The 14934-nt window shown below is 36.5% G+C and overlaps 1 protein-coding gene across 2 annotated transcripts in view; it reads right to left on the minus strand.

The window, feature by feature from the left end:
• Nucleotides 1-4432: 4432 nt before the first annotated feature.
• mapre2 (microtubule-associated protein, RP/EB family, member 2) overlaps nucleotides 4433-14934 on the minus strand; it is a 44324-nt gene continuing 33822 nt past the window's right edge. For both annotated transcript variants that reach the window (XM_033993334.3, XM_033993333.3), the window contains 5 exons: nucleotides 13959-14104; nucleotides 13052-13265; nucleotides 10398-10537; nucleotides 9037-9195; nucleotides 4433-6524 (listed from right to left, as the gene is read on the minus strand). In XM_033993334.3, coding sequence (XP_033849225.1) covers nucleotides 6450-6524; nucleotides 9037-9195; nucleotides 10398-10537; nucleotides 13052-13265; nucleotides 13959-14104 — 734 coding nt within the window. In that variant the 3' untranslated portion in view covers nucleotides 4433-6449. The remainder of the gene's footprint in view (nucleotides 6525-9036; nucleotides 9196-10397; nucleotides 10538-13051; nucleotides 13266-13958; nucleotides 14105-14934) is intronic.

Here is a 14934-nt window from a genome sequence, read left to right on the forward strand (position 1 = left end):
TTGTACAGTAAATGTGCTTTTTAAGACAATTTTCTTAATTTCAATAATAGTATAGACAGTACTACTTTCTGCCAGCAGCCTTCCACAGCCACCACTTACGAAGCAAAACTGTTATTGTGTGTTTTGTATTTAACAAGGAGCCCTATTTCTCCTGGATATCTTGCTGGTTTAGGCCAGACCTCGTTTTCTACAATACGGAATATTTATAGAATTCTGTAACATTCCCTTAGGGAAGCCGTTTCCAACCACTGCAAAGAGAGACATGGAAATACTTTTAAAAAAGTATCAAATTAGGCATGAAATACTAGCCTGATTTTTAAGGTTTATTTAGTCAATTTCCACCCATAATTACTAAGAAAAGCGTATCAGTTAAGTCAATGGATAAACAAGATCTGCTGATACACACAGCTTCCCACAGCAGTTTCCTTGATAAGCTCTTACTTGAAAACTGTTTAAAATGGTCTGACTTTTTTTACAGTATAAGCCATGTCCAACAGAAATAAATAATTTGTGATGACCATCTTTTGAATTTGCGTTAACATAAAACTTACTTATTTACTCAATGTACTGGACAGCATTCAGCTACTCCCTAGAATAAAAACTCAATGTTACAACTTTGAAGCACCAAGTCACTGTTTCAGGAATACTAATGACTCATTTCTGTCATTTCACCACAAGATTAACACAAAAAAAAAAAATCTGCTTTCTGGATCTTGTAAATCATGAAAGCTGAAATGTAGATTTAAGAATTAAGAATGCAGAAAATAGTTTTTCTCCAGTATTTTAGCATACAGCAACATTGTAATTATTTTAACTTAAAATGATCAGCTTTAACATTTACACATGGTGGGTTTTAGAGAGAGGCAGTAGCTGAATCGTGGTTTTATTTGAGCTGGGAACATGGGGTATTAAGGCTTTAATTTAACATTTTAGTTTTTTTTTTTTAAAAAGGCATGCATCCTTGCATACCTATAGACAAGATAACTCTTTCAGCACTCTGCTGTAATTTCATTAAATAAGGTCATAACAATGCTATCACACTTTTAGTAATGGCACCGGTTTATTTATTTATTTATTTGTTTATTTATACCTTGCTTGTCCCTTATATTTGGATATTTAACTTAAATGAAGGGGCATTTTCAACCCAACTTATAAGTAAAAGTGGATATTTCTGCTTAACAGAAGGACTGCCTTATGAAACAAATTAAACAAGGTTTCTTGTACTGAAAAATGAATGCATATATAAAAAAGAAATAGATATTGATACTGGCTGGCCACTTTATTAGGACCGGTCTTACCGATTGGATTTGCCCTCACCCTGGTGTGGGACATGTTCTCCTGGTATATCCGCAGTCCACTGATGTTTCTAGAAGGCAGAACAATTGCCATTGTTTACTCAATCATTGTTGCATATGCAGTCCACCCAACAGTGCTGCATTTATACCCAAGTGGCGATGGGTACGCTCAAGACGATAGTGCAAGTTCCTTAGGCGCCACAGTCACTGGATCTCAATCCAGTTGAGCATTTTTGGGATTAACATGAACAACGCATTCATCATCACGATTCTCTGCCTACCTCTGCACCAATTGTATGAAATCTAATGATTTCCTAGAATAATTCTCTTTGGAGTCTATGCCATGTAGTGTCAAGTCTGTGATCAGGACAAACAGTGGCCTAACCCCACATTAGGTAAATGTCCAAATGAAGTGGCTAGGCAGGGTACATATTTTATTGGTCTGCTTTTGGGAGCGGAGTTACTGTATCTTTCTGTAATTAAAACAGCTTAGGTGAATTTCACTTATTTGGGGAGCTGTGTGTAAAGCCCCGTTTTGCTGCAAATCTTAACTTCAGTAGCAATCCTATGGGTTTAATTCAGTCCCCATGGCGGTCATGTTGTTCAGACCACAGAATCATTAAAAGCTTGGCAGTCAAATGTTCAAGAGACCATGGTCTGAGAACAAACCGAAACAGCCTCCTCCCACAACAGGGTGCACTCCCTCAAGGTCAGAATTACAGTCCGTGAGACGCATGTGTGGTCAGGATCGAACAACACATGGCCAGTCTGGTTTTTGGGGGGGGGGTAACACCGGGATTTCAGCTCTGTATTCAGTGCACAGGTTCACGTCTTTTCTTAGATTGTTTATTTTTTTTTAAATTATTATTTTTTAAAAAGGATGCAAACTAAGCTGCTAGTATTAATGGGTAAAAGTACAGCATACGTCAACACTAGAAAAAAAATAGAAAACCTAGTATAAGGACACTAATCAAATCATACCACTTGAACATATTTTTAAACAGTTTTGTTTTTGCCAGTAACCTTATGTAGCTATCTGGAATAGTTTGAATGTATTACTGTTTAGAACATTGATACCTTTATTTGCATATACAGTATTTGTATGTATACACACAATAGTATTCTGGTAACCAAAAGGGTTTGATGTGAATGTTCTAGTAGTGAAAATTCTATACTTTAAAATATTAATACTATAAAAGCAACACACATATAAAATGTATGAAAGATATTTAGTCACGTGTGTAATTTGCAAAATACCAGTGTTTCATTTTTATTTTCATTTTAAGTATATGGACTGTATGAGTTGCTTTATGTATTGTACAAATAAGTATTCTAAAACATGTTTGTGTTTTCAACTGCTTACTCTTTTTTATTTATTAAAGAAATTAAAGTCACTGGTCTCCGTTTTATTGTTTCTGACTGAGGGTTATTGCAGAATTTTTTTTTTTTGTTAAAGTACTATATCTCTTTAGCATACAAATTACATTGAAGTATGTGCTGAGATTGTCGTGGTTGTTATGCTAGATAATGCCAGTGGCCAGAGCTGTATCCTTATTCAAACTACTCTCTCTACCTACACCACATCACTGCATATTCTGCCCTTCACTCTCATCATAGAGCAGTAAAAAAATGCTCCAATAGTGTTCAATTCAAGACACACTTGGGGGCTGATGTAAGGATAGGTGCAGTGCAAACAATTGCACCTGTAAAATTGGGGGGGGGGGGGGGGGGGGGTTAGTTAATAGCGACCCATCACTTCTGAATAATGCGTTAACATTTTGCAGTATAAATGATGTATATAGTTGGTTTTGTCTTATAAAAATAATTCTGAATGTTTTGGTGCATTTTTAAGATACGCAAATTAAATACTGAAATAAAAAATTCATTTTTGTAAACAAACTTTACTCAATAAGTTAAATAATTAATACTAAAAAAAGCTTTCCGCCAAGGACATTAAACAGAAGAGCATCCCGCTGTGGCTTTTTTTTTGTTAGTTCTGCTTTTTCAGCTGAGACTGTCAAGCCTACAAATCTCGCAGAACTATCAGAAGCGTAAATGAACAAGTACGCAGAACAGTCCTGCATGTAGTTCATTATCAAACAGTGCGATTCATTGAACATATTCTCTTTTTAAACTAAGCGAGTCTGCAGCAGCGTATGAAGCATTCAAAATGGTAAGTACTGTTTTCATGACTTATTTTAATACTCTGCATTTAATTCCATGTGTAGTTGTCATTGTATTGCATTTATAGTTGCGTTGTGAAACGCTTAATATTTTCCAGGTGCTTAGGCAATACAGAATGGGTAAGCTCTTAATTGCTCGCTTCTACAATGGTTTGCACCTTGAAAGAGGATGTAAATCCATGGTCTTTTCTTCATTTGAATACATTTCAATACAATTAAAATGGATTAATGGTAGCAAAGTGCTAATTTGAGAGCAGTTGCAGAAGGCCAGGTGAATTCTTTTTTTTTTTTTCACCACCTTTTTAATGACCAGTAAAGTCACACTTTACTCCAGCTAAACACTGTTTTTGGCAGCATTATCTGTGTTTTGCAGTTGCAAATCACTTTGCACGTATCCTTACATCAGCCCCTTGATGTATTCAGCTGTTTTGCACTTTTCACAAGACACAGCCCAGGTGTTGTGGACACTGGGAGAAATCCTGACAAAGTAACAGCACCATCTTAAGCAATTCAGTCATTTTTCGGTAAGCAAGCTTGGGGTGGCCTGCCCAGATATCAAGGAAATGTTATGCTAGTCCGATGATCAGGTAAAATCTCCCCATACACTTTGGAGACTGGGGAAGGCAGGTAGGAGCTGATTAATGTAGAGATGATTGAAGATACAAGTAATGTTTCGTTGTGGTCTCATAGATGTGAAATCCAACTTTGGGGGAGTATGTGTTAGGTTAAACCTGTCTGGTGAATTTAAATACCCAAAGCTCACTATTTCAAGGGTTACCAAAAACAGACAAATCAGGGGTTTACAATTATTTGCTTCATTTAATAAGCTCTAAAAGTTTTGGGGTTTCAGTTCTTAAGGGGCTTAAGAGGTTTAATTAAAAGCAGCAAAATGAAAATGCATTTTGTTATTCATTGGGGGGAAATAGACATTTTTAATTTAATGAAAAAAATAGATCACTGGTCTCAGTAAGTTTTATTGTAAGTGTTGCATATATTAAAACATTGTTTTGCTTTAAACATACAAATTACATTGGAGTTGTCACACAGTATAATTTTGCCTAGTCTGCAAAAAAAAAAAGCCCCTTCCAAATCCTAGTGTTTTCTGATTGTCAGGTGTTCTAATCAGTTGTTGCTTTTTGGACTGGGGGACAATGGTTTAAATGTGATGATACAAATTATTTAAATGTGAAAATCTGATTCCACTACTACCACCAAGAGGCTTTAAAATCAGGCACAGCCAAGGCCAGATAAACATCTAACATTTTTTACACAAAATCCTCAAGCTTTTGCTGGCATCTGAACCTCTTTGAAATCAAGTTTTCATTAAAAAAAAAAAAAAAAAAAAAGTTTAATATTACATTAAAGCAGAGAATACAGAAAAAATCTTTACCTATAGATTTTTGTATATTAATTAAATAAAAAAATAAATACAAAAAAAGTTACATGTTGAACCTTTTACAACAAAAGAAAAAAGTATAATAAAAAACAGAAAAGACACCATGATTTTGTTTTCAAACAGAATTTTAAAAAGTACCTGATATTTAGGTTTAAGAAATTGGTTAATTGTTTGTTTTTTTAGTTTCTGCAGAGAAATACCAACTGTGAACAAACACGTTCCAGAGTGTAATCTTCAGGCATTACAAAATCAGGGGGTTATTAATTAAGCAATACATTAGCATTAGTATTTATGTGTGCAATAGTTTAACATAGCACTAGAGTCTGGTGTCATGTCTTTAATTGATATTAATGCAAAACAGGGTTTGCAAGGATAGGACAAATTGATTTGAAAAAAACATTATACTTTAGCAGTATATGAACATCCCCACCATCCCAAATAATAATACAAATAAAAATAAAAATGGTGGGCTAACATTTATAAAACGCATATCACTTAACACATTTTTTTTTTTTTTTATTAAATATGTAAAAAGATAAAAGCAGGTCGTTATTCACATAATCAAAAGACAAACTATCTACCCTATCATGCAACAAATTGTGGTAAATGTAAGGAGTTAAATACATCTGAATAAGACATTTCTTGCATCTATTTAACACTTCCCCAATATGTTTTTCTTCTTTGCTATTTATAACTATAAACAGTACATATGCTTACATTACTTTTCAGTTTACATGTAATATATAACAAAGCATGATGGTGAGCTATTTAAGTAAAAGTAATAGCAAATGCATAATTAGAAAAAAACAAAACAAACATAATACTGGAATACTGCATTTCATCCAATTCCTCTGTGTGAATTAAACTGTAGTTTATTTCTCTGGAACGGTGATTACAAATTCACAAACAGGTGGATCTCTTACACAACTTCACTAGTATAGCCACTTGGCTGCAGCAGATTACTTCAGAGCATGATATGTATAAAATATGTATGTATTCCTTGTGAATTTAAATATGGAAGTGTTAAAGATGGATGCATCCCCTTTTATTTCATGTGTTCTGTATTTAAGCTTAATAAATAAAATTAAAAGTTTTCATAAAAGGTTCCCAAATGTCTTCTTAAAAGGAGACATCCATTTTGTGTACAGTTTTCATTGAGACAGATCAACTTACTGATATGTTAATAGAATACATTAAAAAAAAAGAATTTAGAAGCATATGAGGTGGCATTGAAGCAGGTTATGTACAATCTGACAATACATTTTATATACCCTTGCAAACACATAGGCCCTTACCCCAGCTCTGAGCAAATCCGCTCCTCAGTGGAGTGGTTAAGCGACATAGCCCTAGAAAAACACCCAGTATGCCTCACTGTTTGCTGTGTCTGTGTCTTGTAGAACCAATGGAAACTGAATTCAGTATTTCACTGGCTCTCACTACAGCACATGAATAAACTGTGTTAAAACAGTGAGTTTTGAGTAACCTTGAGACAGCATGTGCTTGTTCTTCAGGAACAAAACAAAAATAAAAAAAGAGTTCTCACAAAATGAACACTGCGACTATGAAGAGTTCCGGTCAGTACTCTTCCTGCTCCTGGGCCTCCTCGTGAGCTGGCTGCTCCTGGTCTTCATGGTGTTCGCCTGCCCCTTCCTGCAGAAATACAAGCAGCAAATCAGAACCAATCCCAAAAGTGTGCTTCCACTCTGCTGGGTTGTAGCGGACTGAAACTACAGCTGAAGCCCACCCTCCCCCAAGCAGGATGTAGAGGGGTAGATGTACTAAAGTGTTGCGGCTGTCGCAATAATCGCAAACGAGTCGGAAGTCTAGGGTAAAATGTACTAAACAAGCACAATGCTGTTAGCGACTTTTTAGGAAATGCTTTGCGGCAGCGGTTTTTCTTTGTGGTTCAGCCTTAGCTGAATATGTAATTATGGGCATTCCTGCATAAATTCACAAAAATAGGGTGGAGATAGTGCAAATGAGGTTTCTCAAATATTATAATGAGGTAATAAAGCTGCCGGCAATTGCGATACTTACAATTGCTCGTTTTAAACAGTAGCAATTAGCAAACCTTTAAAAGGCAGTATGAAAAATACTATCGCCTAACCATGGCCACTGTGACTGCAGCAAGGAGGAGACATCATCTTCAGCAAGAACATGTGATTTTTAGGGTGAGAAGTGAAAGCGTATTTCGTACCCGCATTACCCTCTTCAATTTGAAGACCAAATTAAGCACAGGTACACAGGCTTGGCAGCCACATAATTCTTGAGCTGCTGTCTGAAACGCCATGAAACGTAACACCAGCGCAAAATTTACCAAAATAAATACCAAACAAACCAAAATGAAAGAAATGGTGAATGTGAAATGTAATACAGCAGAACCCATATCTGATCCTGTAAGACACGATACTCCTCATTAGATTGTTGGACCTCCGCACATGTCATTCACACATGCTGCTACCAACTGAACGCTACAGATGGACACTGATCAAGGCACATTTTATTATGGGTTTAAAACAGTAAACTAAACTCTTAGAAGGACAGAATAGAGATAAAAAAATAAATAAAAAAAAGACGGTGTGCTTGGGAATTCAATTTCATTTTTTACATGCTGTCACTTCACCTAAAACATGATTTTTTCATCCACTTCCAAAACCAGTTTGTGTTTGTGTGCACGTTTTTTTTGTTGTTGTTTTTAAACAACATTTGTGTCTTGGGTTAACCTGTACTAACGGAGCAAAAAAAAAAAAAAAAAAGTCTGATTACTTTGGCATGGACTGAGGAAGCACGGTCAGAACTGTTTTTGTAATGCGGTTTTGTACATTGCCAAATACTGTAATACAGTGCTTTGTTTTGCAATCACTTTCACTGATTTTGTATAGTGTACATGCAGTACCATATCAATACTAACATTCCTGACATTGTTCATTTATAATGCTCCGTCATTCAGGGACTTGAACCGGATTCTTTTCCGTTATTAACCGATAAACAAAACCCAGAATATCATTTTCGTTCCAGATCGTAATAAATTTATTTCGTTTTCGTTTTTTGTTTCTGTTCCATGAAAAATCTCATCTCGCCCCCCCCCCCCCCCGTTTATCATTCCGGTTCCGTTTAGAATCCCTGCCGACATTAATAAAGCAACTGCAATGAAGTATAACAACTCCCTCTGAGACACATCTGAAGGACCCCAGGAGCCAATGAAATTAGACAGGTTCTACTGTACCACAAAATGAAACAATGAGAATAAAGTAAGTTCACCCCGAAATTAGCCAGGTACTACACAATATTTACATAGATGACCGATTGCTGGTAAATAAACTTTAAAAGCAAGACTATTGTAGTTAAAATAGTTTGGTTTCAAGATAAGTTTAACATCCTCACCCTCTCCCTCAAATAAATAACTGACATGTTGGGGTATTAAATTAATGCTTGATCTTGTGTTCACCCTTTCTGTAGCAGGATAATAAACAGATAACTGCAATAATCCATCACAAATTGTCTTAGATTCTTATGCCATTTATTACAAAAATTGCCTCTGCCAGGATAATGTTGTTTTTTATTATTTAAAAGGAAAAGAAAGTTGTTAAATTCTTAAATGTTTTACACAGCATTTCACCAAACAAACAAACTACACAGCATTCAAGTTTAAGTGTGGTTTTGTACACAGTAAAAGCCTCAGCAAACAATGTTATCTTATTGAGAACATGCCTAGCTTCAGACACTTGAAAAACCACAGCCTACATCTGTTAGTTAACAGACTGACTGCGCCTACATGATACAGTACACCAAACAAGATATGTTGCCAGTCAGAGGATAGGTAGTAAACCTTCTGCTTATTTACTTATATACATTTATCTTGTGAGAATAAAAAAAAGCACTATACCAACAACCTGGTCTTGCAAGGAAGCCAACAGTGGCGGGGGGAGTAGGCCACATTTTAATGAGAATGGTTCTATGTTTAGCCAGGTTTCACCTATAGGGGGCTATTTTTAAACCCTAAGCTGGCACCACCACTGGGGCCTACAAAACACCACTAACGGAAAATCCAGTTTATCGAAGTAAAGCAGAAATGCAGACATGTAGAACATACATAGGGTTCTACTTATGGGCCTACTTACAGTAAGTGGGCCAAAAAAATAAATAAAAAAAAACTACTGACCTGCTCGTCTGCGGCGTACAAGACTTCCATTAATCGTTCGACAAGGTGGGCTCTGTCCTGTCCCTGTTCCTGGCAGAGCAGCTCAACCTCCCTCAGCTTTCCAAAGTAGAAATCCCTCTCCTTCTCCACACCTTCAATTGCAGCTTTTAATGAATTTACCTGCAAAACAGGACACAGTTAATGATGTAACGATCTAATATTCCATCATGGTATTGAGCTATTTACCCATTTATTTTCCTTTATTCTTCCGTCTTGTACATTATCTAATTGTATGTCTTCTAAAACTACAAATTGTAGGTCATTCATGTTACTTTCATTATTTGTAAACTTGTTTAAAAAAAATACATAAATAGCCGTCTGAATGTAATTTAATTAGAATAAAACAAACTAAACTAACAATTACCTAGCCTATATTTAATTAATCATTTTTTGTAGTATCCAAACTGCCCAGCATCTTCTGTTGCAGTCACACCGCTGCTAATGTTAGCTGTTGTAAATAGTGCTGAGCGGACTATGGTGGTATTTATTTATTTATTTATTTATTTATTTATAATGTTGGACTTTTGGCGTCTCATGAATGACCATAACAAACCATAGCATAATAGTAGAGTGGCAAAATATATAGTTTGCCTCCCCTGCGCTCTATGGGTTATGTGCCTATAGTCTCAATCAAGTTACAATTCAACAGGAGAAAAATACACTAAAAGGTCACAAGTCATCAAGTACGTGCGAAAACATTATAGTTTTCCACCCCCCCCAACACACCCCCAGATTTTTTTGGCATTTCAACACGAATCATAGCAATGGACCTGGGAGAGGCCATTTTGACGGAATTCCATCTACAGACGGAGGACTTTCACCCATGTATTTCTTCTGAAGATATTATTTGCTTATCTTTTCTCTTATCCAGTGCTTCTTTACATGCTTCTATCCTTTACAGAGTAAATATTGCTTGTAGTGTTCATGTCTTAAAACATGATACTATACATGCTGCAGCCTGGGACATCTAATGTAGTGTAAATGCTCCCCCCAGATACCATGGCTTACATAATTAATGGTGTAACATAACTAGCGGCCACATAGTGGGGAACTAGACTACATCTCTAAACCTTTACCTGCACCATGTGGAATTTCTGTAAAAGGACCACTTGAAAAAGATTTGCCTGAACAAATTCTGAAGAAACCCATTTTTTCAAATGCTGCTTTGTTCCACTGTCCTCTGCTTTCTGGCTAACATTATATTGGCATGGGCTCAGAGGAATTAAAGGAAGGAAATAAATCAATAAATAAATAAATAAATAAATAAATAAATATAAATAGGCTTACAACATGAACTCAACACCGACTCCACGGCACAGTACCTGTTCACTGAGCTGTGTGACCTGAGCTTCCAATTCTTTTTCACCCTTTGCAGGCACTGCTATTGCTGGTGTCCTTTTAGCAGACGAGGGCCTGGATGACGGTGTTGAGGGCTTAGTTGCTGGACTGGATTTAGCAGCACCTAAAAGTGAAAAAAGAAAAATTCCAACACTAAGTTTGGCTTACAATTATTTGACAGTGTTTACAATCGGAAGTGCAACTAAAAATAACATTTGGTCTGTGTTTAAACACACAAACAAACAAACAAAAAAAAACACAAGTCATTTTAACATAAGTTACATTTTCATGTGGGGCAAGCCCTCCAACACCTCAGTGTTTATTCTACTCATAATGAAAAATACTGTACCTAGTACTAGACTAGAGGTCATAGTTTGGAAACTACAAATCCTTTTCTTTGCAGTAGAACCTAGTAGTATTTCTTTTTTTAGTTTACAGAAGCTTTTTTGGTACAGTCTGTAAGGTTCTATTAACTTTTTGGAGTTGCTGCACTCCTGTTTGTAGAGTATATTAAACAGATTTTAGACATTGTACTTATCTGAATGATTGTGCTTGTAAAGTATTTGAATACTGGAGGAATACAGTATAACAAATATAAACACTATTACCACCATTGACAATTAATTGTATTTTCATTTAATGGCAAGCGATACTGTAATGCCATTTGCAATTCAAATTAAATCGCTCATGAAGCACACTATTATGCTTTATTGATAACATTTCAAATTGGCAAGGAAATTGATAGGCCTAAGAACAGTTTTAAACACCTGAGCTTTTAACGCTTCATTGCCTTTCTATACCGTTTTTTCAAGCACATGTCTGACAAAAGTGACATCTCTGGTGGCTGTGGTACTATTGATAGTGATGATAATTTTGAATGACCCCTTAATGTATACTTTGCGGAACACATTACATCAGCACCTTAGACACACAGCTCTGTCAAGATGAAATTGTCTTTTCATTTTATGAACTGGAAAGACTATATTAGGCAAAAAAAATAAAATAAATGAGTAACAGCGAGAAGATACCTTAAATCTACAACTAAAGTGACAGCATTGGTTAACTGTGACAAGCTGGCTTGAGCGGTGACGTCAGACCCGGAAGAACACGCAATACTGCGAGCGAAATGATAAATGTGCTGCTTGCACGTTTATTAAATGAACAAAATAAAAACACAAACACTTTGACAAAACAAAACGGCGCGGTGGCCAAACAAACAGACAAACAAACACTAACCTATAACAAGTATCGTGCTGGTATTGAACCAGCCCGCTTAGCAATTGCTATTATTAGTATTATTATTATTATTTTGTTCTCCTCTTTCTCTCTCGCTCTCTCTCCGTACCTCCTCGCTGTACACCCAACCCCATGTGCGTGAAACATTAATTATTTTATACAGCTGTGCCGAGACTCGATTGCTAATCAATCATTCAATTGAATCTTGGCACAGTCTGCACGTGGACTAATTGTGCACTCCCCATGCCCCCATACAAATACCCACTTTAATCTGCATGTGAAGTGATTGTGCAATCCCTGTGCCTAAATACAAATATACATTTTACATCATCTGTGCTACATAACCCACACTCAGTGAACCACTACATACGCACAATATACAACATATAACACAACAGAGGCGAGGCACCCTGCCACATTAACATATTCACTTTCTGCCATCTGCTGGTGATTAGGTATCATGTGATGGCCATATTACATGTTTGTGGATTTAATGTTTAATTTTACCATACAGCTTATTTCTGATCATATAGTTTTTGTTCTTATGCAAATTAATGTATAACTAGACAATTAAGATGCATTATGACTGTTCCTTTACATAACTGAATATCCAATATAAACATTCCTCTCTGAAAAACACAGCACATCTCTGTGTGTGCACCCAGCAGAAGCACAGCTTGTGTCTCCTTTGGCTACAAGCTGCAAACCTTCCATTTTGTTCCAATGATTCCCGTGTAGTGGCTCTGCATCAAACCACACAGCTGTAGGGAGAAGAACTGATTAATCTTATTGCTCAGCTAAGTGATTATACATAGGACTCCAAAGACAGAAGGGAAGCTGCTCTTTATGACTGCCGATTGGCTCTGTTTAACTGGCTGTAATTTTATGTATGCACAATCATTGCAACCAGTGAAGGCTGAAAGGTGAAGCCCCTGAGCCTACTCTATAATATTTAATTTTCATACCATTAAGGATCATACATTAAAAAGATTACCAGCTACAAGTTGCCTCGATCAGGAGCTGCTGACAGCAACACTCAACACCAACACAAACAAGATGGAGCCCACAGGACTCAATGTATGCCAGTCACATTTGGAAAATGAACTTCATAGTGAAACAATATGTAAGCATTTCCAATCCTTTTTACATTTACATTTTAAAATGAAAAAAATCAGGATTGAACAACAAATGATGAACCTTTTTAATTGAATTAAATTGCCAGACAAGGTTCTGGTGCTCTGTTTAATGTTCAGGAGCTCCATGATTAAAGCAGAAGACTCCCTCTTGCTCCTCTGCAGAGACAGCTCTGATGGAAGGGGAGGAATGTGGACAGGGACCGCTTCCCAGCCCATGATAAATGAATAGCACTAATGAACTCCACTTGGCTCTGGTTCGACCTTACCTGCTGTCGGAGAGTTTGCATGGTGAGGCTTTTTAGGCAGGTTGAAGATCTGCTCGCCAGGGTCTGGGGGCGGGGTGGCGTCTTGGCCTTGCCTGGCTTGTAGCGGGTCGTACTCTTTGCCATCATAGTTAGCGTCAAAAAACTTCTTAAACCACTGGATGAAGTCCAGGTTGTCTTGGAATCTACCTTTTACCAGCTTCTCTACTGGAATAATCTAAAAAAAAAAAAAAAAAAAAAAAAAGGGGTCAATGGAAATACAGTCAGCAAAGCAATTCAAATATTATAGCCTATGTCTTGCTCCACCTGGGACCTAAATATTGTACATATTTAATATCTACATCGCCTTCTTGAGTACATAAAATGTACGGGCAGCTTTTGAGACTTGTGTGGTCTGTATTATTTTATTGTATACAGTTATTCTGAGTTATAGTTATTTATTGTAGTCACTGGTTACATTTCATATGGTTTGAACAACATTATATTCCTGAATTGTCACTGTAGATAAAACATTTGTAATTTAGAAATCAAACTGTGTTAGTCTTCATTTTTCTCCTGCATCAAAAAAAGTTTGGTGTACTGTAGAAAGGCCAATTTGCTGGCATTTATTCATTTTGCTTTAGGCAAGGATTCAAAATAGCTCAAAATACATTGGACATTGAACCCAAAGTAAAAAGGCTATTTATATAAACTGAAAAATAAGCAAATAAGGATATTTAACATAAAACAGAACTTGGCATGGGACAAACTGAGATTTACATCCCTCTCCCAGGAGGAAAAAGCAAAAAAACTAAATTTGGGGCACTCAGGTTCCCAGCATCTCTATAGCTGGTTTCAAATGCAAAAAGTGTAAAGGAAATAGAGGAAATAGGCCGGAGACACATCACCCTGTTCTGCTGTTTGTACCCACCTTATCAACATTCATCCTTTTGAAGGAGGCCTGCAGCAATTTAAAATTGTGAATGTACTCATGCTCTAGCTTGGCCTGGAATTTGACCTTCTTCAGACTGATGCATCCCGGAAACAACATATCCATGAACTGGCAGTAAGTTGCGCCTGCAGAAAAGGACAAACCCAGCAGCATTAATCACTACACTGGCCACTCATGCTATATGCAAGTTTGCTGTTCCTGCTCCAGGCACTGTTCCATTTAAAAGCACAATGGTGGTGCAGCATCAGTCCGTTTGTTGTACAGTTATAATAAACATTGATTTGGCATACGCGAGCATCAGTTCCAGCAATGTCTTTTAAAATAAATAAAAAATAGCTTCAGTCTGGAATTCAACATGAATTTCCTTCTCGGGTCATGCAAGACATGGTAACATTTTACAATATTGTAACGGGTATCTGAACAGGACTTACTGCTATGTGTAATGTGACATGTGTAGTTAACTGAATTTACACCTACTGTATCACAGAGAGATTACCAAGACGTAAAGGGGGTTAGCACTAACATTTTACAATAGGAGCAACACAGTTTGGATTAACACACAGCCTCTACCACCCATAACATTTCGCTTAATCAAAACAGCCACGTTAACCTTTTCTGTGTTGCGTTTGAGTCCGATGGAGATAAAAATGGGGGTTAGCTGAACGGCTGTATAATTTGGCTCCTTTTGTCACAGTATCACATACTGTACAGTTGAAAGACACAGACAGCACTTAGGTACAGCAATGAACCTAAACAAAGTTATAAAATACCAGAACACATGTGACACTAACTGTGATTCCTTTAAGTTAAACGCAATTACATGTATTTGTTCAAAGATTAATGGAAGACTCAATTCAAAATAACAAAATGAAATTAAAATGGAAAATCACCCATATATTTACTGAAGCAGAATGATGACGAGCAAACGAACATTAGCATCTTTCAAATGAAACAG

Source organism: Acipenser ruthenus, chromosome 3 (assembly GCF_902713425.1).
Source record: "Acipenser ruthenus chromosome 3, fAciRut3.2 maternal haplotype, whole genome shotgun sequence".
NCBI lineage: Eukaryota > Metazoa > Chordata > Actinopteri > Acipenseriformes > Acipenseridae > Acipenser > Acipenser ruthenus.